The sequence below is a fragment of the Alligator mississippiensis genome, chromosome 4 (assembly GCF_030867095.1).
Source record: "Alligator mississippiensis isolate rAllMis1 chromosome 4, rAllMis1, whole genome shotgun sequence".
Taxonomy (NCBI): Eukaryota; Metazoa; Chordata; order Crocodylia; family Alligatoridae; genus Alligator; species Alligator mississippiensis.
Window position 1 is genome coordinate 58,902,274 of NC_081827.1, and position 24,940 is coordinate 58,927,213.

The 24,940-nt window shown below is 40.9% G+C and overlaps 1 protein-coding gene across 1 annotated transcript in view; it reads right to left on the reverse strand.

The window, feature by feature from the left end:
• ADAMTS20 (ADAM metallopeptidase with thrombospondin type 1 motif 20) overlaps positions 1 to 24,940 on the reverse strand; it is a 165,741-nt gene that overhangs the window by 137,318 nt on the left and 3,483 nt on the right. Inside the window, exons 3-4 of the mRNA XM_006272240.3 lie at positions 7,641 to 7,806; positions 1,322 to 1,584 (exon numbers count right to left, since the gene is read on the reverse strand). Coding sequence (XP_006272302.1) covers positions 1,322 to 1,584; positions 7,641 to 7,806 — 429 coding nt within the window. The remainder of the gene's footprint in view (positions 1 to 1,321; positions 1,585 to 7,640; positions 7,807 to 24,940) is intronic.

Genomic DNA, 24,940 nt, shown 5'->3' on the forward strand with positions numbered 1-24,940 from the left:
ATTATCTCAAGTTGCAGCATGGGAAGTTTAGGTTAGATATTAGGAAAAATTCTCTCACTTGGAGGGTAGTAAAACACTGGGACAGGTTACCCAGAGAGGTGGTAGAATTTCCATCCTTGGAGATTTGTAAGACCTGACTAGATAAACCTTGGCTACAATGATTTATTTCGGGATAGTCCTGCTTTGAGCAGGGGATTGGAATAGATGACCTCCTGAGGTCCCTTCCAACTCTAATTTTCCATGATTCTAACCCAAGCAAAGTTGAGTTGCAACCTTTCTGTCAAAGATTTTATTTTCTTTAGTTAAAAATTAAAGCGTTGCATATTACATCTTAGAAGGATGTTAGCAGACTGTCTTTAACTGTAATTGTGCAAACTTTAGGTTCGCAGGTTGTTAAGTGTCTGATTAAATTACTAAAACGGGAATAGGAAGTATGCCATTCCAAGAGAACTGTGGGTAAATGTAGAATATCTAAATTACATAAATGATATCGGAACAACTGGGGATACCAGCTTTTTTTTAATTAAAAATTAAATAGACAAGATTCTGAATTAATTCTTTGGTTTTGCTGAGTAAGAAGGTACAATGTTTACACAGTAATTCTGCAGCTATAGCTACACTTTTAAAATAAACCAACTCTTCAACAAAGGAAAATATGCAACTGTGTGGAAAAAAATTGGGATTTGCAAAGTACTGGAGAACAAATAATTATATAAATGATACAATGTACAGGACAGATTTTAGAAAGAAAAATCTTTTTCCTTGTGAGAATATACATTTGTTCCAAAAACTGTTTTAATGAATACCATGTTTTTAAGTTGGATAAGTTAAAATTGATTGACATATATTACAGCAAAAGCAAAATTATCTGGAAATTAAAATACTGTGTACTAATTTTTTACTCTATGGGTGAAATTCTGGTTCCACCAAATTTAATAGCAAGTCCTTCATTTACTTCTTGGACCAGGACCTCCACTATGTGAGGCATACAAAAAACAAAGCCTGGCCCCTGCTGAAAAGAGTTTATACTCCAAGTACTTCCATTAAATGAACCAGCTGAAATTTTTCATCATATTATTCTGAAATGGTTTGGAAAACAATTATAAAATAACTTTAGAATTTTCCTAACTGAAGGTATAAGTTTTGTAATGTATTACATATAGAAAGCTAAACTGTTGGCTAAAGAGAAGTAACTTGTTTTGATACAAAATTCCATAAAACAGAATGAAGATATTCCAGAAGACAGAAAAGATACATAAGTAAAAATAGCAAAACAGTAATAGATTCATTTTCTTTAGTAATATGACTTGGGTTTACTTACAATTGACATAAGTGTTAATATATAATGCTGTAAGTTCTGTCCGTGGTGGCGAACCATTTTGGTATCAGCTGTAACCATCACTTCTACATATCTTGGATAGGAAAGAAAACGCTTTTTCCGGGAATGTGGATTGCTTCTACCATGCTCTATAGAAAGGTTTTTAAAGGTGTATTCTAAAACTGGAGCCTTTTGTAAAACATTTAAATCTTCATTTAAACTGCTATAGTTTGGAAATGGTAAAGCACTTTTCTCCATCTGTCTGTCTGTAAGGTAAAAAATAGTTAACACAGAATGAAATTAAAATTAAGCACAACTAAACTTAGAAAGAGAGAAGAAAAAACAGCACAAAATAGACAAAGTTGGAGAGCTGTAATACTTACAATCTGCCTACAAATGAATCAATGTAAGATGTTTTTTAAAGCTATTAAATATGAACCAACAGGAACATCACATTAGATATTTATAGTATATTATTATGTATCCCATATTATTATTATCCCATATTTGGTGTCATATAAGAAATCATATTTTAAAATACACATAAATATTATATATTTAGTAGAATACGAGTAATTTTGTCATTCAAACTGACCAGGTGGTAGAATATGAATAGTACAACCTGTGTGAACCTTAGCATAAGTCACTGGAAATAAATTCATTGTAATAGCCACATTCATTACCTAGATTTACAATAAACAAGCAGAAATAACACAAAAAGGTCTATATAAGAAACAAAAGAAATATGTCATAAAATCACAGAATATTAGGGTTGGAAGGGACCACAAGAAGTCATCCAGTAGTCCACCCCCCTGCTCAAAGCAGGACCATTCCCAATTAGATCATCCCAGCCAAGGCTCTATGTAGCCGGGTCTTAAAAACCTCCAGGGTAACCTCTCTGGGTAACCTGTCCCAGTGATTTACTACCCTCCTAGAAAGGAAGCCTTTCTTAATATCTAAACTAAATTTCCCTTGCTGCAACAAACAAACCTGTCACATGTAGCAACAGGACGGGGAAAAATCCTTCCTGGATCCTGTAGCAACCAGCAATGTCCAGAAGCATGGGCTATACCTAACACTCCCCACTCTGTTCTGCAACCTAGGACCTGTAAACACAACTCCATGCATCTTACACCCTGACTGGAGAGCCAGGGCTCCCTTTACTAACATTCTTTTGCCTCCATAATTTTATCTCAGCTCTTTTAATCTTCTTTCATAAGCAAGCTGGTTGTGGAGTTCTGCCTCATCCTCCTATTACTGAGCATGGTCCTCTCCTGTTTCCACCTAGCTGAAAACATCAAAAGCCAACCTCCAAGGCCAGGGATAGAAGTTACACATAAACCAGCTTAAGTAATCAGAAACTGGTTTAAACCTGTAACAGAACAGAAGCTCAATAAATATAAACCAGTTTCAAAATGGCTGAAACTGGTTTAAGATAAACCTGGTTAAATGTAGTATCAGACTTAACTCTTTTGGGTCAAACTAGTTTATGAAACTTCTGTCCCAGACACCTTCCTGGTTCAAGGTAAATCACACTCCCCCAGCATCCCAACATGCTTTCCAGCCCTGGGCTGGGCTGGGCTGTCTGCTCCAGAGAGCAGGGCTGGCCCCACCCCTCTGCTCCCTAGCTGGAGCAGTGAGAGCTAGCTGACATGGGGGAGGGATGGAGACAAGCCCAGCTGGGGATGCAGTCCAGTCTATGGGAGGTGGAGGGAATGGGGTTCTGCCCCCCAGGTAAACCCTGGCTGTGGCCTGGGGCCAGGCAGGGGGGTTAAAACATCCTTTCCCCACTCAAACTTACTGCTGGCTGCAACTGTGGACTACAAATCTCAGAGGCATCTGAAAGCACAAAGAGGAAATGATAAGCAACCCTACAGAGTCCTGTTGCTATAATTCTGGACTGAAAATCCTAGAGACCTTGGGGGCAGCAGGAAGAGGAAGCAAACACACAGCCAGAGAACCAGGCTCTAGCACCCCCGGCTTCTGGCCTGAGCCACTACAGACATGTGGCTGTATTTCCTGAATCAAAGGTCTGCTCACTTCTGTTTCAATTTAATTTGTGCAGCTTAGACTAACTTGCAAAGACTGAATTGATTCAGCGTTGGGCTTTTTGACTGTCTGTACCTAGACCAAAAGCCTGCCTAGCACCACATCAGCTCTAACTTCAAATCTTTTAACAATAGCTCCACTGTCTATCCTGTAGTGAAAAAAACAAATGTCTTGTAACCCAGCCTCGTGGTCACTAATGCCAGAATCAGGTGAGCAAAGTAGATAAGAGATTTCCAAAGCAAATATAGTCCACCCAGAACATTCTGCTACCATTTTAAACCAGAACTCTGGGAGCTCAAGTGCTTTGGTATCAGAGTATGGTTCCGAAACAGTCTTCCAATACCAATGGAGGGGGACAAATAAACTAAATAGTTTTATAACAAAGTATACAACAGGGTTGCCTGCAATGGTAGGGAATTGGGGGTTCAGTTGCCTAGGGCTGAGAAGTAGTCAGGGGAGGCAGGGGAGGAGGAATGAGTAGGGGTGTCCATTCCAGTCCTATGATGCAGTCTAACAACAAGGAGAAATGGGGGACCCTCAAGGACATTTAATAAAGCTTTTTTTTTTTTTTAATTAAAAATAACGCTTTTGTAAAATAAAATAAAAAATAACACCTTAACTCAGAAATAAACTGGTAAATAACGTAGACTGTACAACTGAAATGCTGATATGAAAAGACAACTAGTGGATTCCTAATGAAAGGCAGTAATTAGCTGTATGGTTCAGGCCAGCAAAAAAAAAAAAAAAGAGGAAAAAGGACTCTGAAGGCCTGAAGAAGATTAAATGTGGTACAAAAGTTACGGGACTCAAGCAATGTAGGATAAATTACTTTATATAGTAGTAGTTTAAAACAGTTGGCATGTCTACGATGTTTACTTCACAGTTGACTAATTAGCTGTGCAGTAAATGACTTGGTGTCTACACGTGTGCCCCTATTAGGCCAAAGCAAACTAATTTACTCCACATTAACAAACTCCACAGCAGCACATGTATAGACGCTGGATGGGCTAGTTGAGGCACATGGGTGCTTCAGTGCAGGGGCTGCTGACGGCTAGCCCCACATTGAGGCTCCCTCATGCTCTAGCTAGCACCTCCATATCACTTTGAGCCAGGGAGGAGCAGCCCCAGCTTGCAGGCTGGCCCCTGGGGCCCCGTGTCAGCCAGGGCTGCTCTGACCCAGCTTTGCATGCTGCACATGAATAAACTTCAGAGCCTATTACTCCAGAGTTAATTGCTATTCAGCGCATGTTCAAACGGCATGCCTGGGAGCAACTGGGCCAGGAGTTTATTCATGAACAGTAATAGTACACGTATATGCACCCAATTTAACCTAATCATAAAACTGCAATTAAAGATGACTTAATTTGTTCATTTGCCTTCAAAACAATATTTTTACACTCTTTTTCAATAATTTGAGGTATTAGCGTAACTTTATTTTTAAATAAAATACCAACTCCTAAACAAAATACCAATCAGTAGATATTATCATATTTCTAAAATAACCTTAAACAAAAATACACATGCAGATATGTGCTTTATTATAGCCTGTATTATTCAGGAAGTCAATCTAGATGATTATAATAAACCCTTGGTAGCCTTAAAAATCTATGAATAATCAGAGTTCTCACCTTCTACTTACTGCTTCTAAGTTTAAAACGCAGTTGTTTGTAGGATTAATGTCATAAGCACAAGCTACCAAAATCAAAGCAAGGTACAATTTATTGCAATTGATCTCTTCAAATATTTGACCACATATTCTTTAAGAAATGGAAAAGGGAAGGTTTGGCTTTCTTTTGACTCTTTTCCTCCTAAGGAAAATCAGGTAGTTGTCAATTTACAACTTTTGATAAAACATTTCTGTAATACATATACATTCAGAATGTGAACAGGCTCATTTCAGGCCCCATCAACAATACAGAATTAAATAGGATGGTCCTAAATGCTGAATCAGGCCAAACAAACTGCTTTCTCCAGCATCCTATTGTAAAGCTGCACAGGTTTGTGTTTTCTTTGAAGCTATATAACACAGTTCTCATGCTTATATTAAAATCACAAGGCACTGAATATGTCAATAGTTTTAACACACTGCCTTAGATACCATGAACAATATTTCTAAAATGGCACAAGTATAATAGCAAAAGTTAAGAAATACATTGCTCAGACAGGGTCTTGAAATACACTGACATGGAAGTATGTCTGAACACATGGTATCTCACTGTTTGCAATGATAGCTTATGGACACCTACACTCCCAAATAAAGTCTTTCTAGTCCTTCCCCTTTGTCTCAGTTTGTACATTTATGGTAGCTGCGAGTGTCTTTTTTCCCTGATCACATCATTTTGTATTATTCAATAAACGATGCAAATACATTCATACATAGGAACAAAAATGCTATAAAATGACACTAAACCCCATGTTTAAAGCACTCTGCTACCCACATTTGTCCTTATGCTATTTGTTGTGGGGTTTTATTCCTTTTGCAATCATTACTAGGGACCTACCAAAATATCAATTTCGCATTTTTATGGAAAATACAAAATTGGGTGTTTTCCGCAAAAAAATGGAAGGCTCTGCTGTAGCCATGTACAGGTCTGTGCAGCATGAACTATGGGTAACAAACAACTTAAACCAAATATATGTTATCCAAAACATAACCAAATTGCAGGGAAAGTGTGGATGTCAGGCTTGGCCATTTTCTTGGAACCTAAGTCAAATTGGTTGAAACATGACTAAACAGCAAACCAAGGGTCTGTATCCTAGATGCTCTGTATTACAATTGCATCCTAAAACATTAATAACTAAGGTGACCAAATGTATTAATGGTTATTTTACTATAATAAATGTATTTTTGCTAACATGTTCACATAATTAGACACAAAGGCAGCCTTAAGGATGGAAAGAACGAAGCAGCTTTGTCAGGCTACAGGGCACATTTAGTAAGTAACTGACCAACGGCCAAAAAGTACAACATAAAGAAGATAATAAATCTGTTCTTCTGCTATCTCAAAAAATATAAATTTCAAATGATTAACATGATATTGATTAAGGGTTACCAGATGAATGACAGACTAGAGTAAGAGCCTTAGCTAAGTGGATCCCTCAAGCCCTTTCCCAGGGCCATTAAAATCTGGTTCCACCCAGGCCCACAAGTTCCAGTGAAACAAAGAAATTTAAATCAAACCAATCAGATCAATTATTAGCATGCCAAATCAATCATCCATAAATACTGAGCCTGGGGCAAGCAACAGATTGGACTTTTCCCAAAGCTTAACAGAAAAAAACAGCTCTGCAGCAGTCCCCAGGAAAGCAGATGCCTAGCCAGCAGACCTGTTCTTCCCAAATCTAAGGTTGCGTAAACATTAGCTTTGTTAGTACCAGTAAGTTTTTGCTATTGCGTATCCTAATAAAGATTTGAGCTGCAACTGGAACAACCTCATTGATTAATTAATCTCACTCCTAACCACGAGTCCAATCAAAAAGCAACAGCATGCTTTCGGAAGGCTTGCTGGAAGGAGAAAAAAAACAAAACAAAACAAAAAAAACTTTACCAGCAAGCAAAGAAAAGGGCACGAAGCCCTGCAATCTTGGAGCATGGAAAGGGGGGAACAGGGCTGTTTGCAGCAGGAGTGCGGGAGGCTGCGAGCAGCTGCACCAGGGTCCGTGGAGCCCCGGCCCCGGACCATGGACCCTGCATGCATCCACCGCTGGCAATGAGCTGGGCCAGGGCTCTGCAGACTGTTACAGTCACTTACAGCCTCCTTGCTGCTTGTCACATCCAGCCTGGGCCCAGACTCTGTGCAGGCCCCTATTGCCAGCCATGGAGCCCAGGCCAGCTGTGGCAGGCAGCCAGGAGTCTTCAAGAGGCTGCACTGGGATCCACAGAGCCCTGACCTGGTCATTGCCACTGACGGGTGCACACGCACCTTGGGGTAGACACACCTTGGGGTAGGGGTTAAGGCTATGCTGCACCCACCACTAGCAACAAGGTGAGCTGAGGCTCCATGGACCTCCTGGCTGTCTGCCATAGCCAGCCCAGGACCCCAGTACAGCTGCTTGTAGCGTCTCTGTTTGGGAGTGACCTGAAATTGCAGCTTAATTGCCCTGGTTAAGCTGGGGGAAGCCATTAATCCACACTTAATGTGTGAATTAATGGCTAGTCATCAATACTACTACAGAAAAATAACACTTTATAACTTACAATTTGTTAAGATGCTGAGACTCCCACAATAACAAAAAAGATACAAATACACCAGAATGTAAAGTATAACTATACCTGAAACTTCACAAGGTTCATGGAATTTCTGATAAACATCTTTTTTAAATTCTTCATTTCTGTATATAAGATGTGGTTTGTTATGTTCATCTTCATGTTCACTTCCATCTGTTTTCATCAGAGGTTCTAAAAAATATTCACCATCATGTGCTTTAAAGGTGCCCATCTGAAAAATCAAAGATAGGTGGTCAATGCACTTCACATGGAAGTCATTGGTGTACAAAACATTACCGCACGTAAGAAGATGATTATGAAGTGTTTAAAATTAAATTAAATTAAGTTGAACTGTCTGGTATATTTTGTTGCCATTGAAGTTTGCGGTTTCATTTGAGAATATTATGTACTATATGGAAATCTGTATCTATATTTCTACTTTTAGATGCTTCCAATCCTGAAAATACATGTAGGAAGATCCCAGAGCACAGGCAGAATCCTAACAATCTCCATATTGAAGCTCAAGTCTGGAATTTTCCACTCATACATCAGTTCAGTTCAGAGTAACAAGGAAATCTCAACTCTGGGATTTGTACCTTGAGTTATGTTTCTGTTTTGAGCTGTTGTTCCTTCCTTTTGCAAGTAACATAACACTTTGCTCCTAAAATTTCAGTTTTACTCTATATAAAAGAAATATTGCTAATAGAAAATGTAGTTTATTTCAACAAAAAATATTTAAAACTAGTTTCAGGAGCTACTCCTGTCTAAGTTCCTGTTGTTATTCTTTTGAAATAAATGTTGCTATTCCTTAAATATTTTTCTGTCCTTCTGTTTGAAAGATACAAAAAGCTGAGGGAACCAAATGAGTGAGCAGAGGTAATCAGTAAAACTGGCCACCCACAAAGTGCTTTTACCTGCACAAAGTAAACAAACAAACAAGCAAAAAATCAATCTCCCGTAGTGAAGCCCCCCATAAGGTCATTCAATAGAGACATCCTACTATAGCATCTTTCCCTCTTAATCTTTCTTATCATTTTAATTAATGGTTAGATATTTAATTTTTAACAGTGAATACAACATTAAGATATGAAGCAAAGATGTATAGAGCAAGCTGGCTAAGCATAAGGGGAGAAGAGGAACAAGATACAGGGCCTACGGAGAGGGAAGAAAGGTTTAGAGGCAAACAGAACACATCAGCAACCCCTAGATGCATTGTAGGAGCCCAGGTTTGGGGCAAGGGAAGCAGCAGGCAGGAATGTGTCACACAGCCACAAAAAGGCAGCAGCACGTAAGATCTAGGAAGCTATTGTTTATGACTAAGAGCCCAGAAAAAGCTCCCATCAGACCTAGTATGACATGACCTGTAGAAGAAGAGCGACTGGAATTTCAGCAAGACAGCTGAAAGCTCAGTCACAATAGAAAGCCCTCAGACAGCAGCAGCATGAAGTGGTATAACAGCAAAGACCTAGGGAAACAAGGCAGCAGTAACAGTACCTGAGTACACCTCCAGGTCACACCCTCTTCTTGTAGTGTACAGGAGTATTTCAGACTGCTCACCCCTTTTTAAAAGTAAAACATATTCACAACCCCCTTCATTTACTAACAAAATGTTAAAACGTATAAGTGATCACCTCTTATAAATTTATTAGTGTGCATGTTTTAAAAAGTAGACAGAGAATATTTATCCTTGAATGGTAAGGGTGTGAGTGGAGTAGGAGAACAATATTTTCTTTGTTTTAGATTGTATTAAAATAGTTATTTTCTCTTGATTGCCTGAATGCTTTCTGTAACCTGCCTGGATGTTGCAACTCCTAGCTGAGCAATAGAGATAGAGGAATTGACAGGATCTGCTTAAAAAGTGTGAGCCTTTAGTGGCTGGCAGTGTTTTGTGTTTAGAAATATGCAAGATGAGCAGGCCAGAAACATGCCAAATGTAGCCTTGAATGCAGTTAGGAAACAGACCACTTTGATTGGATTGTTCCTTCATATTATGCTTCCTGTGTAAAGAGCAAAATCATAACACATATGCTCATACAACTATTCCCTGACCCCCGGATGTTTCCTCTCATACCTTTATATCTCACTCTGCAGATGTAGCTTTTTCTCAGTATCAGACAGATCTAAGTTCTTAGTAAGGCCTAGGCATACAAGTGGCTCCAAGTCCTATAGGACCTTTACAACCTGAGACCTCCTATAAGTTCTACAGCCTGTCAGTCAGTCCTCTGCAGGTATGTCTACACCTGATAGCTTGGGATATTCCCAGGCACACAGCTTCACCCACTCCTGATTGCATGCTCCAACAACAGTAATAACGTATTAATTCAATGTGCAGTAGCCAGCACTAATGTGCAGTAGCACCGGCACATGCCTTAGTGGCACTAATGCACAGTAGACTAATTCTACTGTGCATTACCATGGCTTTTGCCGTGACGCACTAATGCACTGTTGAATTAGTCTACTGTGCGTTGAGCATCTCGTGTAGATGCACCCAGTCTCCAGCATGCTTGAGACTAGCTACTGGGAAGGACCCTGGAGCAACCTCATCAATGTATGTCCAGGTTTAGAGAGTGAATACAAAAGAATAGGTGAGACATGCTCAGGAATGTCCCAGGCAGCATACATTGATATCCTGGAATACATATACCACAGGTTTAATTCTATGAGCCAAGCAACAAATGAAAGAGACCAGTAGGTCCGCTTATTTAGGTTGGATGGAGTGAAGTTTTAGCTAAGATTTAGTGTTATTTTTTTAATTTAATTGATTAATAAAGCTATATCCTAAAGATGGGATAAATTTGACCTTGTCTGTGTAGACATTATTTATACATTCATTTGTCCATTCTTTGCAGGTTCTTTTAAAATCTCAGTTTAAAAGGGATAAAAATCATGTTTTAGAAAAATAAATTTTAAATTTAAATACAATTTTAATTTATTCCCCTTCATAATCTTAATTTGATAGTGAATATTTTATACTTGTTCCTTTAATAAATTTCACAATCAATAGCAGAGTTTCAGATTTTACCCATCTTTTGAAAAGGAAATTCCACACTTAAAATTTTTATCTATGCTGTAAAAGAAAATTAGGGCCCCAGGATACCCGTATTGTGAGCACACCACCAACAATGAATGCGAAAATACAAAGCAAACAGTTTGTGCCCCCTTTGTAATACATACATTATCACATTATCTTCCAATACATAAAACTTCAACAAGTCTTTATTGCTGAAAGTGAGATGTATAGACCAGGCTATAATCCTCTATCAAGTTTTGCAATTCGAAGTCTTTAGGATCAGCATTCATATTTATCTAGGTAACACATAAATTTCCACTTCTGGATGCCAATGGGCTCTGGAATTTAACTTAATACTGAAGCCTTTTTGTTTCAAGTGACAAAGAGGTTAATAATGATAAAATTACAGTTTTAGCCGCTGATGCTACAATTACATACATATTTATGAAATGTTTTTGTTTGCCCTGAATTTCAGTATTTGAAATTTGCTGGTAGATGCAAAAATCAAAATAAGATATCCCATTAATTGCTACATTTAAAACATTTTTTCTAATTTACAATTTAGGGGAAGAAGATGACATCCTGCTCATGGTCCTCCCTGCTAAGTGCGAAACACAACAAATGTCATTACTCCAGCAGTAAAACTTTGATCTTCAAACTCAAGGCCAAAGAAGCAAGAGCAAAGTACATTTATTTCAGTTACAATAACAGAAATGATCAAATCAATTTTACAAAGTATCAATCTGCTTAACATTTTTAAACATAAATCCTTTATTTGAGTGATTTAAATCAACTATTTAACTTGCCTGGTTCTGAATCTTGTTTCTAGGTGATTATCTGGAAACATAAATTTAGATATCAACTTTATGAAGTCACACAGCTTCTGCTCTAGATCTCTCTTCCTCTTCTTCCAAGAAAATCTCAACCTCTTTCTAATATATCCTTTCAACTTAAATTTAACATGGTCCAACCTGAGTTTCCAATTCTGTTTAACACAGAAAATTAAATTCCTTTGTCTAGTGACTTATTATTTATATTTTTATTTTTATTGTTGACAATGCTACTTCCATAATTTTTATGTCTGTTTGCTAAAGCTGAAAAATTATTTAAGATGGTAAGATAGGGACTCAATAAACCAAACCCTCCAGAAAATGCTGCACATGCTTGAGTATTTCTTGCCAAAATTTGGTAGTTTTTTGTTTGTTTTTTTCGGAGGGGCAGGGGGGTGGCATTAGAACTGAATGGTTTAGAACTGCAGCAGTCAACCAACTAGGGTGGCCACAGATGCATCCCCAAAACACGGGTGGCCCCTCAGCCAATCAACATTAATGGGTGGGGCCACCCGGCCCCTTGGCCAATCAGCAACAAGGGGCAGGGCCACCACAAAAAGGCCACCTCCCTACCTGACTTGGAATCCTACTCCTCCCGGCTGTGGACCGCCCTAGCTCTAGGTACAGCCAATAGCATCACGAAGACAAGTGATTGATATGTATTTCCAGGACTTTTTCCAGTACAGTCCTCACTGAGGAATGGACAGGAGACACAGCGTTTGAAAACAGGACAGTCCAGTATAAAACAGGACCAATGGCTACCCTACAACCAACCCACTGGACTCTCCACAAGTCTGGAAATTTAGTGGTGAGGGAGCACTGGCTGAGGTAATTTCTGCAGCTCTGGGAGCGTGTGTACTGTCCCAAACTGGGACTTGGGAGCCATAGCAAATAATGCTGACACCATTCCCCTGCTGCCAAATTCCTGGACCTATGGGGAGCCCAGCAATCAGGATAACATGGTCCCATGTGCTGAACTGCACTCATGGAACAAATCCAAACTAGATCAAACCCAGACTGACCCTTTGCTACTCATCCAGCCCACAGGGCCAGAAGGTTATGCATCACTGGTTTAGAATTCTGTAGACTTAACCGATATATGTGGTAGATTCCAAGACTAATGGAAGAAAAGACTGTAGAAGTAAGTACCCACAAAGAAATTAAATCTCTAAGTACAGTGGCACCTTCAAAGAACACAAGGAAAACAGAAGGCATATGTAACAGCAAAGACTATCAAAACATGGAATTAAAATGTCCAAATTGAAAAGTTGCAAAACTGAACAGCTGGGAATCTGGAAAACACGTTTCTAAACCAATGCAATTAAACAGCCCTGAGATACAGGCCTTCCAAATCATGCAGCATGCAGGCTGCCTTTAGCCCATTCCCAGCTATTCTATCCTATCATAATATGTTATAGTGAGAGACTTAAGAAGTATAATCTATTTAGTTCACCCAAGAGAAGTTTAAGAGGTGACATGAAGCAGCCTAAAAGTACCTGCATGAAGAAGAAAATTCTCACAGTAGATAAAACTTTAATGCAGCAGCAAAAGCCAAAACAAGATTTATCCTTGGAGGTTTTTAAGGCTTGGCTCAACAAACTTCTGTCTAGAATGATCTAGTCAGGTGGGAATGGTCCTGCTTTGATCAGGGGGTTGAACTAGATGACCCTAATTCCATTCCAACCCTAATTTTCTATGATTCTAAGATGCAACAGCTGGAAGCTACAGCTGAATGAATACAGATTAGAATAAGGCACTATTTTTTGTCAGCAAGGGTAACTAACCACTGAAACAATTCATTTTTTGCATGTGGTAGATTCTATAGTGTCTGTAATTTCAAGGTCAGAACTGGATGTCTTTTTAAAAGTGACGGTATAGCTCAAGGCAAAACTTCTGGGTTGGCAAATAGACTGAAACAATGAAGCTGGAGGTATTATTCAGTTTCATCATTTACCAAGCAGAAATCAAAAGATGACAACTACAAACACTGTTAACTATTTCATGGCCAATTAGCTGAATAAAACAATTTCATACTACCTCTAGTGTCTTCCCAAGTACCAAAACTCCAACCACTTTCTAGCCAGGTGCTAACATCTGTTTCCATTCAACAAACGTTTTATGATACCAATACAACAAACTGTACCACATCAGGAACTGGTAATTTACAGATAGCAGAAATGAATGTAACATCTTGAAAATAATAATACAATCAGCATAATAAACTTTGTATTTAGTTAATTAAAAAAATCTGCATCTTTAATTGAAAGAGAGCTTCTACAGACTTTTCAGTTTCCCTTTCATTGCAGGATTGGAGTTTCATAGATTCATAGATTGTAAAGGTGGACGAGACCTTGGAAGATCATTGGCTCCAACGCCCCTGCACGAGGCAGGAAAAACAACTGGGGGTCAGATGACCCCAGCGAGGAGTCCAGACTCCTCTTAAAGATTTCCAGGGTAAGCGATTGCACCACCTCTGAAGGGAGCCTATTCCACAGTCTGGACACACTAACTGTGAAGAAGTTTTTCCTTACATTGAGCCTGAAACGGTCTCCCAGGAGTTTGTGGGTATTACTCCTGGTTTTCCCCAAGGGTGCTCTGGTGAACAGTTGTTCACCAAGCCCTTGATGTACTCCCCTGATGTAGCGGTAAGCTGTTACCAAGTCCCCTCTCAGCCTTCTCTTTTTTAGGCTGAAGTGTTCCAGGTCCCTCAGCCTTTCCTCGTATGGCTTTCCATGCAAGTCTCTGATCATGTGGTTGGCTCTTCTATGGACTCCCTCAAGCTTTTCCACATCCTTGTTAAAGTGCAGTGCCCAAAACTGGACACAGTGCTAAAATGCAAGAATCACTTCCTTGGTTTTGCTTGAGATGCATTAATTGATGTATGCCAGAGGATTATTTGCCCTGCTGGATACAGCAGCACATGGATGGCTTATATTCATACTGTGGTCTATTATTACCCCTAGGCTCCTTTCATTCATGGTGCTGGTCAGTTTGGCCCTGCCAAGCCTGTAGGTGTGTAAGGGATTGTTCATCCCCAGATGGAGCACTTTACATTTCTTGATGTTGAACTTCATCTGGTTCTGATCTGCCCAACTTCCTAGCCTGTCTAGGTCTGCCTGTATCTGCAACCTATCTTCAAGCGTGACCACGCTTCCCCATAACTTGGTGTCATCTGCAAACTTGGCCAGTGAGCTCTTCACCTCCACATCCAAATCATTGATAAAGATGTTGAAAAGAATTGGACCAAGCACCGACCCCTGAGGGACACCACTGGCCACTTCTCACCAGGATGACACAGATCCATTCATTAGAACTCTCTGGGTCCTACCCCACAGCCATCTTCCTACCCACTTGTTGTGCAGTTAAGCCCACAATCATCCAATTTTCTTGTGAGAACAACATGGGATACCAGATCAAAGGCCTTTTGCAAGTCAAGGTATATAGTGTCGATCTCCTCACTCTTATCCAGGTGACGAGTTACCTGATCATAGAAGGAGATGAGGTTGCTAAGACAAGACCTGCCTGCTGTTGTTCAGAATCTTACCTTCTGTAAGCCTATCACACATAGACTCCTTAATGACTTTTTCCAGGATTTTCCCTGGGATAGAAGTTAGGTTAATTGACCTGTAGTTACCCGGGTCCTCTCCCCTTCCCTTCTTGAAGATGGCCACAACATTGTTCCTCTTCCAGTCCTCAGGGTCCAGAGCACCACGAGTTTTGGAAGAGTTTTGCCAGGGGTTCCTTGATGACTTCGGCCAGCTCCTTCAGCACTCTCAGATGAAGTTCATCCGGTCCTGCTGACTTACATGTCTATTTTTTTTAATTGATCACACACCAGTTCTACGTCAATAGTAGGAAGGTGGTCATTCCTACCATGCCCGTTCTGTATCCTATCTGGCATGATTTTCCCCTTGGCCCAGAGAAACACTGAAGCAAAGTAGTCATTCAGGAGTTCAGTTTTCTCTTGAGTGCCAGTAACCAGATGTCCTGTTGTTGAACAGTGGTCCCACACTCCCATTTGTTTTCTTCCGGTTCCCCATGTACCTGAAGGACTTCTTGTTGTCCTTGATTTCCGCTGCTAATTTAAGTTCAGTCACCACCCTGGCCTTTTAATCTGTTTCCCACAAGTGCGGGCCATTGTTGTATAGACCTCCTTGAGGACTGTCCCAAGTGTCCATTGTTTGTATGCCTCTTTCTTCTTTTTTAAGAGGACTGTGATTTCCCTGTTTAGCCAAGAGGGCTTCCCAGCCTTTCTGCTACCTTTCCTCCACGTGGGAATGGACTTGCTTTGTACTTCCAAGGATCGTGTCCTTAAGAAACGACCATACTTCATGCACTCCTTTTGCTGTCGATTCCGGGTCCTGCAACACTTCCCCCACTAGTGACCTGAGCTTGTTGAAATTTGCATTTTTGAAGTCTAGAACTTCAACCCTGCTATCTAATTTGTCTGCCTTGTGATGGACAGTGAACGTGATGGTTTCATGGTCACTGTCACCCAGGCTACCCTCTATACTTAAATCAGTCACCAGTTAATATCCCCTGCTTCTCCTATCTCACATCAGGATTACAAATCTACATCTGTATTCCACCCCCACCACCCTCCACCCCCCTTCAATCAGGAAAATTGTCAACTTTTGATTTCTACTTAGTAAAATCTGAAGTTAAATGTAAGTTGACCTAAAAGCTCACCTTTATATCTTACCTTGAGCTATAATAGCTGCCTTTTATGAGTGCTGCAGAATCCTGGGCCTTGTTGCAGGATTTAGCAGCAAAGTATGAGAGTTCTTGGATATTAATATGTATCTGTATAGTAAGAACCAGTGACAGGATCTTAGTAAACTTAAGTAATCCTTGTTCACTCTTCCCACATTTCCCATCCATTCTTCATCGCTGTTGGTTATTGTATTTTTTCACTTTTTTAGTTCTTGGTTTTGAAATCTTATTTTTATTCACTGCCTTTTTATTAGTTGTTGACTAAAATGTAGATTATAAATTCCACTTATAATATTTCTTTTGCATGTTTGTAAAGTGTCCAGTATACTTATTAACTTAATAAGTCACAAGAATAATACCCTGCCATTTTCTGTAATCTGCACTTAGAAGGACCTGCTGATAAACAGCTGATTGTTTGAACTTCCACTAGGAGTAAAAGTGGAGGACAGCTTAGATCCTAATCTTCAAAGTTCCAACATAAAGGCTAGGGACAGATGTTACACAAACCGGTTTAAGTGGTCAGAAGCTGGTTTAAACCTATAAAAGAACAGAAGTTCAGTGCACATAAACCAGTTTCAAAATGACTAAGACCAGTTTCAGGTAAATCTGGTTGAATGTAGTATCAGACTTAATTGATTTGGCTCAAACCAGTTTATGAAACTTTTTTCCCAGACACCTTCCTGGTTTAAGTTAAATCATAGTCCCCCAGCATCCCAGCATGTTTTCGAGCCCTGCTTCTGTGATTCTGGACTGCAAATCCCAGAGACCTCAGGGGTAGCAGGAAGTGGAAGTGAACACACAGCCCATGCTGGCTACGTGTCAGAGAGCCATGCTGTAGTACCCCTCAGCTACTGGCCTGAGGCACTGCATGCATGTGGCTGCATTTTCTGAATCAAAAGTGAATGCATGTCCAGTTGTTTCTCAGTTTAATCTCTGCAGTTTAGACTAACCTGCAAAGACTGAATCAATTCAGCCTCAGGCTTTTTGACTATCTGTACTTAGCCAAAGAGTTCCAGCTTTTCAGTTTTTGGAAATGGTAAGTTCAGATTTTACAGTTTAGGAAAACAAGAGGGAAAGAAAGAGCTAAGGATACAAACACAGAACATAAATTTACCCCAGATTTACACTAGTAAATTTAACCCATAACATGGAGGAACCAGCAGTAACCAGCTCTTTCAAGTTGGCTGACTGCAGTAGATATTATTACAGCATCTGGTGGCAAAAATAACATTTAACTGTCACATTCCTGTTTGTGCTTCTTCTGGCATCCAGATCTTTTGTTGGCATTTTTAAGAATGTCATCATATTTACCATAATTATTTTATATTTTATTATAGTTTTATGCTTATTTCTTTTTTGTGTATCTAAATTTAAGACACATGCCATTTTTAAAAGAAATATTTGGTTTATAGTATATCTTAAAATTTGAAAGAACACATTATTTAATATAAAATAAATAAATAGATTTAAATTCTTGTGTCAGTATTGTACATACTTAGGAATCTGTATATGATTGGACACCTGGAAAATTGCAACTACTGATTAAACATTTAATTTTGTTGACACAGTATTGAGCTTTCCCTAAACATAAACATTAAACTAAACCAGCAATATCATCTAGGAGTGCAATTATCCAAACAAAGTTGCTTGCATGGTATAACATCAGCTAAATCAAGTGGCTAAATCAGAGTTGGTTCATATGAATTATCACAAATTAACACAGCTCAGGATTATAAAATGCATGAATAGCCTTTCACATTAAATAGAAGTTAAGTGTACAGAAATTAAAAGTAGATACCAATACATAAAAAACTTTTTTAAATGTTTGAAATATTTAAAGAACCTATGTTTTTTCCCCAATCTGAACAAAATAAAAAATACTATATTCCTAAATATCATGCGAGTTTGACTGATCAATATAAGGGGAATTTCAACATTAGTTCTTAATTTATAATACAATTAATTTGACTCTCAGAGTACTGTGATGAAATCGGAAAAATAACAAAACGTGTATATACAAAAATGACAAGACAGCATTAATATTCAATGATAAAACTTCCATTTAATTTTGAAAAAAGCTGACTCTGGCAAGTGTGCTTTCATAGAGCAATCAGCCATGACCATATTGATGATTGCTTCAACTCCATCAAATACCAAGAAGTCTTCCCTTACTAGCTTAAATTCTGATGAAGGGCATTTGTGCCTGAAAGCTTGCAATTAAAGAATTTTTTTGCAAAAATTTTGTTGGTCTAATAAAAGATATCATCTCTACTAGGCGTCCTGATTGCCTTTTCCTCTAGACCAATACAGCTACAACCTGGATACCTGACACATGGACTTCTTTGGCAGTTGCACATGCATGCAGTGTTCAAAAAAACTTTTTAAATGAATAAGCTATATATAAGTGGAACACAAAAAAAAAGACTTTGTAAATTTCTGTATTAAGAGACAAAGGATAAATAATTCTGTCAGATCACCTGGCAACATAGGGGAGAATTTCACTTCCCTTTGGATGTCTAAGGCCGTCTGTAGACGAAACGAGGGGCATGTGTGCACGACACTTTAAAGCGAGCTAAATATTTAGCACTGCTTTAATGGTGTTGGTGCTTGCACGGGTCAGTAGCGTATGGCGCATTACAGCTGCTGTAAGAAATACAGCAGTGTAATGGACCTTAAATGACTTGGGGCGCAGCAAACTAAAACTCCTCTGAGGAGTCCTGCAGGCAGCCTGGCAGCAGCCTGAGAAGGTAGGCTCCGCCCAAGAGAAGCAGGAAGCCTGATCCCCCCCCCGAGCCTGCCTGCCTACCTGAGCTGCGCAGGGGTCCGGTGCTTCCCTCCATGGCTGCAGTGCCCCACAAGACTGCCCAAACCAGGTACCTGTGGGCAGGTGCCACTGGGGGGGGGGGGGAGGGGGCCGTCGCTGCCATGAGGGGAAGCACCAGCCCTCACTGCAGCCCAGGGACTGCTCCGCCCACCAGCAGCTTGCCCTCCCTTCCCTACTGCTGGAGAAGCAGGTAAGTCAGCAGGGTGTGTGCACAACACAAGGATTTAAAGGGCCCTAAATTGATGCAGTGTTTTTAAAAACTTACTGCTTCAATTTAGGGCCCCTGTTTCGTTTACACATGCCCTAACTGGCAGTTTTCTAATCATATACCTGAATGCTTCTGGCTTTGCAGTTGTACTGTGGATACATAAGTGTGTGTTCAGACTAAGCATGCACAATAGGGCTACATACTGGCCAGGAAAGTGCACATCTAAATATACTCGAAGTACAGGAAAAGTACTTCACACTTCAATACTTGAAAAATATTTGGAGTACAGGAAAAAGTTCAGGGAGGAGAGGGTATATAGAAGGAGGATCTGTTGCAGCCCCAAGAGCTAAGTAGGTGGGGAAGGGTGGGGAACTAGAAAATAATTCTACACCAGGGGCCGGCGACATTTTTGGGCCAAGCACCAAAAACACTCACAACCTCAACTTGTAATATGTTGATGTGCCAGGGGAAGTTGGGAGGGGAGTCATGAGGGGCCCAATCCTTGTTGAGGCAGTGCAGTCCCGGCCCCTTCCCACGGTCTGCCCTGAGGCACACATGCCAATCAAAATGCCATTACATGCCACACTCTGGCATGTGTGCCAGGGGGTGCTGACCCCTGTTCTAGGCCCCTTTCCCAGAGAGAATTTGACCCTGAATCTTTCTGACTTCCAAACACAGGGCTCTAACCACCTAGACCAGTAGCCAGCAATCTTTTTAAGCCACAGGTCAGAACATGCCACCTGTGGTCTGATGTGGGCTGTCAGTGGTAAAGGGCTTTCCCTGTGCTGCACCAAATCAAGGCAACTGGGGCATACACCCACACCACAGCTAGGCAAGGGCACAGCTTTCACCTGGTGGGGAGCTATGCCAGGGCCAAGCAGTGGACAGTGCATCCATTCTGCTGCTGTTTCTCCCTCCCCAACTTCCTTCTCCCTACCCTCCCCACTCCCGGTTGCCATTCAAAGAAGCATGAGCATGGATACAGCTTCCAGCTGCCCAATACCAGCGCATCTCCACACAGCTGGAAGCAGTCAGGGAAGGAAGGATAGGTGGCAAGGGGAAGAAGCAGCAGTGACAACGGCACATCTGGAAGCTGCCCAGCCCCAGCGCAGCTCCTCACTGTTTAGCCCCAATGCAGGTACAGGCACAAGCAGCCCTCAGGCTCTGCAGGCCACATTCAACCCATGGGTCATATTGTTGACCCTTGACACAGGCACTCTCCAGGCTCTTCTCTGTGCTCCTTTTAAAGCTGAGCCCCTGACTTCTTACATGTAGTAGTTATAGGAGAAAATGGATATGGAACAGTGCAGAAGCTTATATCCCTTTGGGAGTAAAACTCCAGGCTGGAGCCTGGACTCTGTTCCCTTCCAGGCCAGCACCTATCTCAATGTGCCTTCCCAATGGCTCTCCAATCCCTAATCCAAACAGCTGTCAGCACAGAAGAGAACCCAACCCCAAATATTCTAGGATACATTAACTGAAGTTTTCCATGATAGCTGGGATCACCAAAGTAACTGGCAGAGAGCATAATGAGCAGCAGTTACTGGATCCCCACAAGGAAAAGGAAAAAAACAAAGATTATTTTTTTACATTTAAATCATAATTTTCAGTAGACAGGTGAGAGACAGAGCACAAGTGAGCATGAGTGCATGTTAGTTTTTGTTGGCTTGTTAACATCCTTTATTGATTTATTTTTAAAGAACAAAAATAAGAATATAGGACTGAAGGGGACCTCTTGGGTGACGGGAGTCTAATGACCTGCTGCTGCTGGCTTTATGTCACGTAATCCTGTTAGTTAATTCATCAAGAAACTTCTCAAGCTATTTATCTCAAGTTGTGTTTAAAGTCATTTCATGGCTCTGACATAGCCAAAACTACTTATATGACCCATTTCATTAATATATATTATGGAGAATCAGCATTACATTCTCATATATCAGAATGGAAGATTCCTAAATTACAAACAAGCCCATATTTTTGTGGATAAAGGCCAGCATCTTAACCAATCCGCAGTTATTAAATTTCACTTGTTTAGAGGTATTGTGTTTATCAAGGGTTGACAGGTAATAGTATTTTTTCTAGCCTGTGCTAAAGTCTGAGTTTAAAATATTAGAGCTATTAAAATTAACCTATTCCTTACAGCATAACATGATGAAATGTTGTTCTGCATGCATTTTATTTTTATTCTTTTTTTTTCCCTTCTTTTTTAAAATTTTCCCCATTTTAACCTCCTAATATATTACTGAAACTCACACAGGTTATAAGGCCAAGTGAACTGCTGCAAAATGTTTTCTTTTTCAGAGTTAGGAAGTAATTTTTGTCAAGAGGTAGCTTGGTCAGTTAAAATTAAAAAGTACTGGAAGTGAAATATACATGTTAAATATTTAAATAAGTTGTTAAATATTTATTTTTAAAAATATTCACTCTAACCCATTAGGATGCTTGAATTTAATTTTATTAAAAGAATAAGGAAAAATAGCCCAATGATATTTGGATTTATCTACTGTATAATGTTATGCCACACAAGGTAAGCAATGGTATGCAACAGTACCAATCTCTGACTGCCAGTGTGGGCCTCGTGCTCCCACAGTCCGGCGATGCAGCCCTGAGCCATGTGGTGCTGGAGCAGTGTGAGAACAAGAAAGCAGGAAAATGGCTGGGGTGGGCCTGGGCTGCTGCATCCTGCTGATGGCTCCCCCTGGGTCCTACCCGCCCTGGCTCCTGTAATCTTTGGCAGCCAGCCAGAAGCAGATAAATATTTTCTGCATTTTTTAGGGGCCCCCACAGGCTGGATAGAAAGACCTAGCAGGGGCCGGATCCAGTCTGTGGGCCATATTTTGTCCACCCCTGTACTAGATGTATTCTATGTGGTGTCTTAAGGCAACCATAGAAATAGTGGGTAGCATTTGGCCAAAAGGTTGACCAACTCTCCCTTCTAGCTCAGAAAACTTAAGTTTAAACATTTCCAGAATCTACCATCACCTCCCTGTGAGATTCCTCAAAGGAATAAATGTACAGTTACTGAGGCCATAAATAACTTAAAATTTTACAAGCCTTGTTTTTCCTTCAGGTAGGATCCAGTTGGAACTGAAAGCTCACTCCATTCATAAATATTAAATCATGTCATCTCCTATATCAAATTATTTTGTTCAGTAATGTTTCCCCTGTATTTATCAATAATTTTGTGAAATCTGTGTATTTTTAAAAGTTAAATAAATATTTTACTTCCTTTTTCTTGCTGTTTGAAAAATGTTTGCGGCGTCACTTTAGTCCACATGTAGCCAATGACATCCTCAGGAGACCCTGATTCCCCATGTTTTTAGGAAGCTAAAATTGACCAATGCAGTAAAAGTTTAAAAAAAATCTATATATAGTAGAACTTTAAGAAAATAAAATGAAATGATGCCTGAAATTTTAGAAATCACTCAAATGATGTAAAAGTGCCAGCAAATAATCAGATGTTCATCCAGATGGCCAGGCCATCACTCCAAATGACCTCCTACCTTGATTGCATGCCCAGTTTTCCTAATAAGATTCCCTCCTTGCAATTACTACAGCCTCCCTAATGACCTCCTAGCTTCTCCCAGGAATGTATATTGCTGAGCCCAATTCAGACTCTGCCATATAAACACAACAAAAGTGCATTCAGGGTATCAAAAGCCATTAAGCAATGTTCCCTGTCCCAGGGGAGCGGGGGCACTGGGAGACCCCCACGGTAGCCAAGGGGTCTGCTTACCTCCCGCAGGGCCGGAAGACCCAAAGAAACTCCACGCACCGGCGTTGCTGGCGCGGGTCATCAGCCAGGCGTTTATCCGGCTGCGGCTGAGCGGCGGGGGCGGGGCCCGCCGGCCGGGAGGAACAAAAGGCGGCCCCGCCGAAGCAGCGGGGCGGTTGAAGGGAGAGAGCTGGAGCGCGAAGCCCCAGCGAGCAGGGAATCAGCCGCCACCCGCAGAGTGCGGGACGCCGCCGGGTAGAGGCAGAATAGGCTGCGAGCAGCGCAGCGGAGCACCCAGAAGTGAGGAGACAGGGGGAGAAGTCAGCCCCAGAGGTGGGGCAGCAGCCAGCGGGGAACCCGACACCCGAGGCAGCAGGAGGCGTAGCAGCTATCCCGAGAGTGGGGCCAGCTGTAGCCTGTATTGCGGAGCTGACGGCGCGGGTAACTGCGGCCGGGACTATTGGGGAAGCAGAGAGGACGTCTGCATCCCAAGGAAGGAGGGATCAGGGCAGCACCCCCCAACTGGGAGGGGCATACCCGGTCCGAAGACAGCTGGTAGTGGCTAGGGTGACCGAGCCGAGAGAAGACGAGACGAGGACGGATTAGAGGCCAGGACAGGAAGACCTGAGGTGGCGTATGGCCGGGGTGCAGGGGAGGACGGAGCCCCGAGAGTACCCGCGAAGAAGTGTGCCGGCACCAGGGGATACCCCAAGGGAAGACCCCCCACTGAGAGAGTCATCAAAGTCGTGGCAGGCGAGTTCTGGGGTCCCCCTTAATACCAGCCGGGGTAAACCCTGGGGCGTACCAATGAAGCTCGGGGGCGCAAGATCCCGAGCCCGGGCGAAGGTGGCGCGCGAGCTCCTAATCGAACGGAGGCGGGTACATTCCCCAACTATTACACATGTGCTTCTTGGCATATTTGGAAACAGGTTAACCCTGGGATGAAAATAGGAAGCAGCTCAAGAAAGAGTGTACAAGAGTTGGAGATACAAGGATGTGGGAGAAAGAACCTGGGAAGAGGTAGTGAAGGCTGCAGGTATAGTCAGGCCAGTAAAGGAAGGGAGCTAATAATTTTATTATCCGGTAAATTGGGGAGCACCTGATTTACTAGATAAACCTCTGATCACTTTCAGGCAGACTGAATACATCTTCACAGCAATTTTTTTAATTAAATTGTTAATATTCTTTTAGCATTTTTAATGTCATTTTTCCCTTAACTTACAGTATTGGTTCTCAAATATATGCAAATTGGATGGCACAAATATTACTATATAGTTTTAAAATCTCTCATATATAAAGGTAGAAGGCAAGGTGGAGGTACCCCATAGAGACTAACTAAATTGGAGATGCATACGTTTTCATGAGTCCAAGCTCACATCATCAAATGCTGACTTTAAACCAACACGGCTAACTACCTCTCCCCTCTCATACTATATCAGTCACTACTTGGAAATTACAACTAGTATGAAATCTTCTCGCTTTTCACCTCCACATGCCAGGCTCAGTCTCTGGGTAAGCAAGGAAAAGAAAACAGTCCCATGAAGAGAAGGTGGATTTGCCCTAATTACAATAAATGGGTTCAGACTAATTAAGGGCTAGAGTCTACTACCCTTACAGTAAATCATCCCCTACTCAAGGAGTACCCCTATTTAAATCAGTACAATATGAAATCATGCTAGCTGATAATTCCATAATATAACTGATTAACTTACTATTATAGAACTATGATGAATGCTAGCTATTGAATACAAACAAACTTTAAAAACAAATCTTAGAAGCACGTGTGTTAAAACTGATAGAGAGGTTTGCAATAAATTCTTTCAGTTTATGACAAACTTAATAATTACTTGTAAATGGAGTAGGTACAACAGTTTTACATATACATGGTTTTTGTGTCATTGATATCCTTCAAGCAATGAAAAATTCTGCTTTATAGGTAATAAGAGTCCTCATTGGTAGTGAAAGCTGTAAACAGAAAAAAAGTTCTCATACTTCTGCCCTTGCTGCCATAGTCTCAAAGCACTTTCCTGGAGATAATGAATACGCAGGAAAAGGATTGTGTTGGT